Here is an 11,084-nt window from a genome sequence, read left to right as displayed (position 1 = left end):
AATCTTTTAGACAAGAGGAGGACGCTGCAAATTCTCCTCATTTTATCATGTGTTATCGAGCCAGAGCCAACATGAAAGCGCCGATAACGCAGTTACATCCAATATCGGATATATTTTGAGAAAAGTGTAGAGTAAACATTTAAAACGTTCTTATTCCCAAATCTTGATCGAAAGACAATTGACAGAATTAACTGATAATCTAGTACTCTTCTCGCAGTGATAATGGAACTTTCTAGAAAAATGGACAACTTGTACAAATTAATAATACAACTTTTAAACAATATCGAGTAAATAGAGCTAAACATAACAAGCTGTAACCAAGATTTAATTGTCATTTCCGATAATAAATCTTCTTTCGATCGCGTAAAATCGTTCTTTCGTTGTGACCTTTGCAAGAGATAATACGTTGGGTCAAATGTGTTTTGTTTTGGCTGTTTTTTTTCCTTTTGATGCGGACTTTTGCTCTTGCGTTAAGATGCAAACTCCAATATTCGGAGAGGCGCTCAATCGTAGACAAACGGTGTTAACCGCAATTACGTATGGACAGCAGGGGAGCAGAGCCGTCAAACATTGCGATACGGACAATGAAACAACAGACTTTAAGAAACCTCAAAAAAGAATGTTCAAAGTCCTAAGTGGACAGCTCATTCCAACTGTTAGCCCAAATTGGCTCAAAAGCTATACCCTTTAGGACCGTACACACCTACAAAGCTTATATCATGAAGCAACCCCCTCCCCCATCTTGGGCTATTTGACCTGCATGCCAGCGGTACTGAGTCCGTTCATTAGAAGCGTTCTAAAGCTGATTTTGCGGCCTGGTCAATCAATTCTTGAATACATCATGTAAGGAGGAATTTTCATTTTGAAATAACTGGTTGGTCTTTCAGTTTTCACCTCATGATGATAAGTGTACCTCAGATAGGAGTGACCACACACATAAATTTGCGTCATTAAATGTCACTTGCTGATGTAACTCACTGCGTCAGGAATATTTACGTCAAACTTTCTTCATAGTGATGCCGGCCAGAAACCTTTCGTTAGGAAAGTGCAATAGGAATCAAGTACTGGACAACCAAATAACGTGATTCCTGCTCAATTAACATTCTATAGCACGTTTTGCATCCTCAATACAGAGAGATTAATTATTCAGTGAATAACTCGTAATGTTTCTTGGAGACATTATAGCTCCATTGCTGGGATGGCTAAAGGTGCGACTCTTTCATTTTGTTCCGGTGAGCGGGCTAGAGTTTTCGCGGCGGCGCGCGCGGCAGCGTTGCTCTATACGTAAGAAACTAAAACACATCTCGATGGGGAAAGTAGGTCGTGGAGCCAAGACTGGGCTTACGTCCACCCCAACACTTTTATAGATGTGCTGGTTGCATCACTTCTCTAAACACGTTTGCAAGCCGAAAAGCATTCCTTCTCGATCGAGATAAACATTTCAAAGCTCTAACCGGAAGGGAAATGTGCAAATGAATGGTTGATCTCAACTGAATAATTGTAAAAAAAAAAACGAAACGTATATTGGTGAAGGAGTTTCTTTTCGCATTCTGACCTAAGTCTCCCTCTTTTTCTGGCCCCGGCGTGAAACTGCTTCAGATTTTGTTGCTGCTTTGGCTCCGTGTATACGAAATAAGCGCAGACCAGGACATGTTATTTAACCATAATTCCAATTTACAAGTAACATACTTGGAAAAATCATAAATTCTAACCCCCCTCAAGCCGAGAATCGGTATCTTAAATCAACCGTTCTAACTATGCAGCGGTAAAACCATTACACTGGAAATTATGTTAATAAGGGTTTAAATTTGTTACTGAAAAAGTTCATTCACAGGATCCAGGTATTACGCAACTGCATGTACTACATAAACTTTCTCTAGAAAAACCAAGCTCTGCTTCCCAAAGAAGCTAAAGATGAGTTCAAAACTATTACATAATTTCTTAGTCAAAAGCTCATGAATCGAGCAAAGAGTTCTTGTAAACACTAATTAGACCTTAGGCGTCAAGCAGGCTTTGTTTTTTATTTCTATAGTGCTTTAATTAACGGCCGTGAATTAAAAACAACACGAAGAAATTAATGTTGTGACCGCAAAAAAATAAAGATAGGATCTTGTTGGTTAATTTATCCTCACTTTAAGGCCCTTCAGGTAAATTACACTGAAATGACAAACAAGAGGTCAAATGACGACTTGATCTTCATATGCAGTTAATATCATTACAGAAAAAGACGGCTAACATAAAAAAAAAGAAGAAATGGACGATTTGGGAGTGGATTCTTGCGCCCAGATACTAAATGGGCGCTGCTACCAGTGAGCCAAAAAGCTATAAAGTTATGAATACTTTTATCCCAGTAAAATTTGCCCCGCTCTCAACATGACTTTAATTACAATAAGAGAAAAGGATGGGATGATATTTTCTCTTAGTTAGGGTTAACGTTGGAAGACCAATTCGACGGCAATTCTTAAATGATTCATAAATCAAAATATGATTCATCTGTTATATGGTGTTCGTGACACTTTCATTGGTAACATTTTCTTGGCAGTAGCCTACAGATTAGGAGTTATCATTCAATCTGATCAAAATTTGCTCGAAATTTTTGACAAAACGTATTTCCAGTCTCTCTGAACATCGTGAATAGTAAAAATAAAATGTACATAGTAAATGCCGATTATAGTAAATATTCGCAAGGATTCCAAAGATCAATTCAGGTGTTTTTTGTTTTTTTGTTTGTCTTTTTTTGTTTTTCACTTCTCAGCTTGACTTCATTACGTGGGAGGAATGTTTTGAATTCAGAAATTCAAAAATCTTCGGTGATATGAACTTGTTTTTTCGTGGCTACTAATGAAAATGAGTTAAAGGAGTTAAAAGAAATAGATCTCACTTAAACTGAAGAGTTTAACCGTAAATCAATGATAAAAAGCAATTTGTATTCAAACCACCTAGAGTACTTTGTTCAACTATGGGTTTCTTTTATTTTAATCTGTTACTAAAACAATATGTTTCAAAGCGTTATCGCAGAAATCGAGTGGTCTCCATAGGTTACCTCGCCAGGTGCTAAAATAAGATTGTTGTCGATATAATTTCCTTGCAATATAAAATAACTGAGTGTTTAAAACGAAATTCGGAGGCTAACTTTTTTTATTCAGCCATGTTAAGCCCAGGTCACTCGAGATCTTCTTCTTGTTCATTCCTTGAGGGCGATGGCCCAGATTTTCTAGAGATTGCCATTAATGAACTATGTATGGACGATGAGATAGACTTTATGTTTTCTTTGCGGAATGAAGAGATATTTGGCGAGGATCAGGTCGATGCGAATCAGTCAAACGTCGGAGTGGAATGTGAATCTCAAAACCGTCTGGAGTTAAAAGAACGTCCGGGGTCAAACAAAACACAATGCAAGGAGGACAAAAGCAATAACGAAGAAAAAAGTTATAAAGAAACAAAGATACATTTAATCGGAGAAGATGAACGTAAGCCAAGTTTGGTGAAAGGCGAACTAAACAGCGCTGGCAAAGGAAAAGTACTTGCTAAGAACTTGGACAAAAGAAAGCCAGTAGGGGCAATCGCAAGATCAAAAAAAGGAGACACACTACCCAAACTGGGAAGCCATAGCAAAAAACTGGAAGCTGTAACTAAGACTGCAGAAATTTGGAAATCTCGTGCTTTTGCAGACGGATTCAGCATCGGAATTGATATTTCACGAAGCGGAAATGAAAAGCCTTCTGCATGCAAGGGAACGCGGCCTTTGTTACGAAATCTACCTCGAGGAAAAAACGATTTCTCGAAGAATCAAAAGAAAATAGGGTTACATGACGTTGTGACGAATTTGTATACCCGAAAGAAAGAATACAGATTAAATTCCCTCGATAACAGGAGGAATTTTCGCTTAGCTGAGCGGAGCGGAGCTAAGTGGCTTAAAAACACCATACGTCACGACAAAAGAGAATTACCTCCGATTGATTTCTCCTCGAAGAGGCATTATTCAACGCAATGGAACCCAAAACAGAGTATCTCTTCAAATTCCGAGCACCATCATTTTGAAACACCCAACAAGAAAGACTCCGAATTAAAAAGTGTCCATTTGAAATCTATTATGCAAACCCTAGAGAAGACTCAGCTAGGTGGCAAGAGCAGGGCTGAGTTAGTCAAACATTCGATCTCTCCGCTGGAACAAACTGACAACGGTCGGGAACGATTTAAGAAGAAAGCGATACCTGTCGTAAAGAGTACGTTAGCTTTCAAACATCCTTGCGACAAGTTTATCTGAAAAAGTCGACCGCCTTCACGGCAAACATTTATCGACGAATTTTGTTTCATTAACGATTCTTAGGGTTTGATTGCTAGCTAAATGCTGATTATGAGGGAGCATGTTTAAAAACCGTAGGTACTTTTTAGTTAGACTCAGTTAAATAAGAATCACTTCGACACAATGCTCAGACTTTAATTGGTCAGAAATAATTACAATGACCAACCACATTACCCAATCGCAAGTTGATGTGATATTTAAAACGATTGATATTTTGTTAAACTGAGATTTTAAAGACTAAAATGTAAGGCAATGATTCTTGGGGTAAGTACACTTTCTAAAATATTACTAAGGGGAGCTGTGTTTCCAATATTTCAAGATCCTTTGCAGTTCGTTCAACCTATAAAACAACTAATGTAGAGGTATCGTCGCAAAGCCAGTTGGGTGAAACTTCACTCTGCACCGGGGAAGGAGAGGGAGGTGAAGACGAAGACCATTGAACGCTGAGCTTTTTTTAGAGCTCAAGAGTTGCTAAAAAATGTTTTAAGCTTATATGATTTTCTCGACTAAAATTTCCTACAAACTATTTGGTTAACTGAAACTGAACGGGATCTAACAGGAGACTGACATAGATACAGAAGACGTTAACCATTCCACTCCCAAGATCTCATTAGTAATTCTTCTCACTTCTTTCCGCAGAGTTCTTATGATGTTGGTTGGGAGAATTAGGTATTAGATCAACTGATAAACCCCTAATTGATAATTTTCTTTATTCTTGTCACTTGTCTGCCTGATACTATAACGATTTTATAAGGAGAAAGCCTGTCTTGGTCAAGTATTTGATAATCAAAATAAGGCCGTGTAAACACAGTATAGTTGTAGCTCAAAATTGTGGCTGAAGATAAGCAAAGTTACTGTTACATTCAAACTGGTGTGGTCCTCACAGCAGGTGAAGTTCGCTCGCTGTTTGAGCTGGAAGAATCATGATCCAGTCTTCTTTTCTCGCTTGGGAGATAGGCTGGCTCCCGATGAAAACTACAAAAGATTTTCAGTGCGGCTTTTCTAAACTTCGGCATTTTTAAGGCAAATAAGAAAGGGTTGACCAGAGAGTTACCGTAATGTAGTATCTTGGTGGAAAAGACAGCTTCTATACTCAATTCCGGGTGAAACTCGTTGACTATGTTCAGGATGATGAACGGCAGCCATGTTGAAAGTGACGTCAGAGTTAAGATTGTAACAGTTACATTTAATCGTCTTTCACGGCTTTGATCTAGGCGCTTGGAACTGAAAAAAAGGACTTTAACCCAGATAACAATGTACGAGGAGCCGATGATTACCAGCAGCATGCAGACAATTGGCATCCACGTGTACAGAGAGTTTAATTTTTCTCCGAGATGGATTCTAATCCCTGGAAGCGCAGCGGAAATAACCCATAGTAAGAACGCGACGCCTGTGTATGTGGAACGTTTTGTTTTTCTATACTTGGTGGGGTATAACGTCGAGTAAAGTCTTTCTACGGCAATAGCGGAGAGGAAAGCGATTGAAGAAATGCCCGCGAACATGTCCAGAAATATGCTCATGGTGTACAAAGTATGTCTGTATTTGGAAAACGGCCACAAGTTGTAGAGTCCTCCTAAAATGTAAACAAACAATGGCCCCGCAAAACCTCCCACGAAGAAATCAGCCACGGCTAAGTTCATTAAGAAATAATGGCGATGTTGCCTGCGTAGCTCTCTGGTCTTGACGAAGACGGTAATAATGAACAAGTTTCCGATTACCACAATGACAGATTCGACAGCAAACGCAGCACACCATGCTATGACGTCAGAACTTTCCATGGATTTGTGTTGAGAAGAATTATTTGTCATGATTAGGATCTGATTTCTAATCTGGAATTAATCAAATGAAAAAAGAACTTAATAAAAGGTTTCCCATTTGAGACAACGCTCTTTTTAACAATGTGGTAGAAAGTTGGATTAGATTTGGTAAAAAATTTAAGTTGAAATATCTTAGTCATAAGATGAAATTATACACCATTTGCACTATCATAAAAGGCCGGTGAAGTCACAAATGTAAAACATTGAAAGTAACTAAGTTATTAAATTGTATTCTTATTGAACCTTTATCTGAATGCGAAAGAGCTTTTTCAAAACAAATTTTCAAAGTTCCTCTGATATTTCGTATCTTTTCAATTTCTGATAAATATGCTGAATGTCAAACCTAAAACAAATGTTTATTGCCTCAAGTAGGCACAAAGAAATTTTCTTTTAGTTTGAAGACCTCAAATAGCTGCTAATGACAAGAATAAACTAACTAATGACTTTGTCTTTTTTTCATAAACACAGCAATTAACCTTTGAATAATTCGTGACTAATTTCTTATTTACTTTACCCAAGCACAGATTTCTTTAATTGAAAGAATTCTAAATGCGGTCTCTCTTCAGTTGAATGTTTACGTTTCGAGTTGTCTTCAGAAGGACATGATATGCACTCAAGCTGAGGGAAAAATTTGTGGAGAAGAAAAAGATATCAAAGAAAAGCCGAATTAACGAAAGGAAATCTGGTCAAACGTAAAAAGAAGTATAAAATCTTGAAATATAGATCAAATTGTGTTTACCTTATTATGACGGTAACCACCGAAAAGTCTTCTGGTAAAATTAATTAAAAATATCGGAAACGGTTTTTCAGGTGAGCTTGGTGTCGTGTTTCAACCTGCAAAAAGGAAAGACAATTTTTACTTCGACTTTTGCGTACTAAACCTATCTACACTTTCCGTGTGGAGCCATGGGAGAAACTTGGCATTTATCATGATAATAATACCATTCTTAAGTTGAGAAAGTGATCAGTGGTAAATATTGCAGTAAAACGAAAAGATACAAATCTAACTCGTCGTCTTACCTACAAGACCTAACTTAGTTGATACTTGTGGTGACAGTGCTAGAGATCAAGCCAGTGATTTCTCCTCAGCAAAACGCGAAATAATCCAGAATCAGATCGGAGAACTACTTTTATTTCAAGCTTTGACAGTTGAGCCTTTGTATTTCGAGCGCATTTCCATCTCACTTCTCACACAATGAAAAAAGGAGTCAGGATGTTTCAAATTCAAATCCGCCTTCGGAAATTACCACACCGTCTCAGTTTTGACAGTTCGCAAACAATGTTTTAAAATACCAGGTGCGTTGCTGCATCCGCCTGCTGATTTCTCTTTGTACTCGAAACTCTTTCGAAATTCCGCCAGCAATCTATTTCGAGGAAGCTATTTACTATTGATTGTACATGTATAACTTGCCGAGTGCTGGCTGAACCACAATGCTCAGCGGAATTTCAAAAGAATAAGACCTTAATTCTACACTATCGTGAAATTGATAATTTAGCGTCAAGAACGTCAAGATTTGCTTTGCTGGCTATCGTGGGAGTGGAAAATAGTAGTCAACTTTACTGTTAAGATATTTATCGACGATTTATTTGGTCTACAGTAGTGAAGATGGAACCGAGACTCAGCAGGCATCGAACGTCAGATTTAGTATATTTTTCAAGGTATTTCAGAGATACAAATAAAGCTTTGAGTACTTTCTGTAAATATGTTTTAAGCTATTTCAGTACATTTAATGAATGATCGACCGGAGGCAGATTTTTATACCCCGGATACATCAGACAAAATACTCCGAACTGGAAAAAGAGTGTTTAGTATGTCTTTAATGAGACCAGAAATTCCGGTTTAAAATGAAAGCGATTTCCAATGAGAAGATTGAAATTGAAACACAAACAAAAAAAATAAAAAAGGAGTGAAATTTCAAAAATATTAGTTTAACGAATACTCCATTCGCGTGTAATTATCATCTGTGAATTTTTTTGTTATTTGATATTTCTTTCTCTTGGTGCCAGTATAAAACCTTTTCTGAGATTCGTTAACTAATGAGTTTGACCCAAGAATGCCTCATAAAATAAAGGAATTAAATTCTAAAGATAAAGACCTGATTGTTCTCGGCAATTTGTGAATTTCTAGAAGTGTGGAGGTGGTCAGGAGTTTGACTCTGATGATTACTTCCGCAAAACAACATTCACTTCTGCCACTGAATAACAATTTCTTTTTAATACTTCTCTGACTTAGACGATCGGACTACATTGCTGCCTTCAATACTTTCAAACATGATAGAAGGGTAACCATGGTTATAAATTGATCATCTTGATTGGGGCGTATCCGTGGTTAAAAATATTTTTAAACACGTAGGTATGCGGATTAAAGTATCTGAAAAACTGATTTGAAGAATTTAGGTACAAGTTTGTTTTGGAAACGGATTAGAATTTCAACTGATTTTAATTAAGTATAGATTCATTCTGTTGACGAAGAGTCTACGTTCAGTTACTAGTCTATGGTTTGCGTTTGGTTTTCATTTACCAAGAATCACACGTACTTTAACTTAAGCCACTCGTGAAATCATTTCATATTACTATGATACGATTCACAAAAATATGAGGTTCATCTCACGGAAATCCTCAGCTGTACTAGTTTAACATGAGATCGGATAAATTCGGTTTTAGATTTACCTGACTAGTGCGTTTTTCATTCTATTGCTTATACTGGAGAATAATACTTTTGGCGGTAGCACATATATGCATTGTCTCTGAATTTAATTTAGGAAAATATCATTGTCTTAAAAATTCATTTTAATGAAAAGTGTAAAGGAATGGCAGCGAAATAACTGCACGGAATGAGTCTACTGACGGCCTGCCAATCCACAAGGTAAGAGACATTTCCGAAGACCACACTGTTTATTATTAATTTCCTCTTTCAGATTTATAATCTTTTCAGTTCCTTTTTCATAGAATTTATTAGTTTGTCTCATGTTCTTGTAGTTTACAATCAACGTGCGGTATTAAATTCCATGTCGATCCGCCTCCAAATCTTGGTATCGATTCGAAGAAAATGTAATATTAAGGAGCGTGATTAACTTGAGCGATCTAAATTTGGTGAAAACTCGACAAAATACAGGTTTTCTGTTTGTACGTTTTGGTCCCTGTACTTAAACTTACATCGAACATATGTGCGTTGCAGAAATTTCCGATTTCAAGAGAAATTAAACGCGTCAGTTTTAGGTGTGCAGTTCCACCAAACGTTCGCCGTTTCGTGCTGTGTTTCGCTCAAATTGAAGGATCTAACGTATTCTTAAGAATCACGTCCGAGTGACAATCGACAATCTTTTATCAGACCTTGAGGCAAATTAGGTTTAACTCAGTGAAGGAAAAAATATGTAATTCAATTTATGTGCGGTGTATATGATTTGATGTTATCATTTCCTGAAAGCAGGTGGCCAGCAGCGTGAAAAATTCAAGCACGTCTAGATATCTGTCTTTACACGATGTGCCGTTTCGTACAGTCCCCAGGAATTAATAAAATATCATCAGAAATTCTTGGCGTCAACGTTAACGTCTCTGACAATGGTTGATGTTTATTTGAATCACCACTGGAACATTAACTTGACTTGGATCTCACAATTAAATCAAAATTAATGTAAGAGCTTTATTTGTAAAGAGAGGCAAGTTTACTCTTCAATGAACACTTTTCCTGATGAACCATCTAAAATTGTACTACTACATGAGGAAACTAAACAAACTGAATATGACATAAAGGAAAACAAAGGTTTTCAATGAAAACGAAGCTAATGTAAATAACATGTGCATTTTTGAAAGACCGAAGGCCTCGAATATCAATTAAACGAATTATAATTTTAAGTAGTAAATAACTAGCCCGTAGTTTACGCTGATGTTTTATTTTGAAAGGTATCTGGTAAGTTGAGAAGAAAAAAAGACAAATCGAGAAAGGCAATAAAAGACAAGGAATAGGATAAAATTCTTACAACAAAATCATTTCAGTAAGTGCATCGCTATCTTTACATAGGACGCCAAACAAATCTTCTCTATATCTTTTTATCCCAATTTTAGCCTGGTGCTCGAGAATAGATGTTATTTCAAAATTTTCAAATTCAAGTAGTCATTACAATCACAATTATGTTGTTGCTGTTCTTACCTTGACATGAGCTTGGCTTTCTTTCAAATTTAATGATGAAACTCCTCTGTCGCCGATTTTGCATTTGCATAAATCAAACTTTCATTAACTGTGGTCTATAAATCGTGATAGGAAGAGGTGGCGAAATTGTTTGTCAGTCACAGCTAAATGACAATTGAGAAGGAGATTCATTCGATTTCTTTTTTATCACCGAAAGAGAGCTTGCAAAAAAATATTGCAAATGACTACCTTGCACGCAGAGTTGAATTGATAAACATGTTAAAACAAAGGATGTTTGCATGTGGTTTTTCAAGGTGGACAATAATGCTGGTATTTTGTCCTGTAAACGGCTGACCGCGGATTTCAGATAAATCACACCACTTTTTGACAACAGATGCATTCACGCAAATTTAATTATTATCTCTGTGTTTATTGCAGAACGTGACCAGAATTTGCCGAAACAATTCAAATTGTGGCCTAGTCGAATTTTAAAATACTGAGCTGCTCAACTGAATTATAATTCAACCAATTCCATTTGTTTCCGTTACAAAAGTAACAGCTTAGAAATCTGCGAGAAAAATAATTTAAATTGGCGGAATAGAAATGCTTTGCTTCCGTTCGATTTTCTGTTTTGCGTTGTTTGGAAACCACAAGATGTAGAAAAAGGCACGATAATTTTTTTCCTCCATGTACGGAACTAATTGGTTGATGAAGTTTCAATTCAATTTTTTTTCAAGCCTTTATTTCATCTCGAATTTAAAATAGCAAAAAATCATGCTAATATCTCCGAGATGTACAAAGTAAACATGTAATCTAGAGTTACATATCACTA

The 11,084-nt window shown here is 36.7% G+C and overlaps 2 protein-coding genes across 2 annotated transcripts; one reads left to right on the top strand and one right to left on the bottom strand.

Annotated features, from left to right (window-relative positions):
- Positions 1–3,101: 3,101 nt before the first annotated feature.
- LOC148721449 (uncharacterized) lies at positions 3,102–6,365 on the top strand. Its single transcript, XM_088736637.1, has one exon. The coding sequence runs from the start codon at positions 3,149–3,151 to the stop codon at positions 4,265–4,267; it is 1,119 nt and encodes a 372-aa protein (XP_088592763.1). The 5' UTR covers positions 3,102–3,148; the 3' UTR covers positions 4,268–6,365.
- LOC111324755 (adenosine receptor A3) lies at positions 5,000–6,114 on the bottom strand. Its single transcript, XM_022928384.2, has one exon. The coding sequence runs from the start codon at positions 6,112–6,114 to the stop codon at positions 5,170–5,172; it is 945 nt and encodes a 314-aa protein (XP_022784119.2). The 3' UTR covers positions 5,000–5,169.
- Positions 6,366–11,084: the final 4,719 nt, after the last annotated feature.

The sequence above is a fragment of the Stylophora pistillata genome, chromosome 10 (genome assembly GCF_964205215.1).
Source record: "Stylophora pistillata chromosome 10, jaStyPist1.2, whole genome shotgun sequence".
NCBI classification, from domain to species: Eukaryota; Metazoa; Cnidaria; class Anthozoa; order Scleractinia; family Pocilloporidae; genus Stylophora; species Stylophora pistillata.
This window is presented reverse-complemented; position numbering and strand designations above follow the sequence as displayed.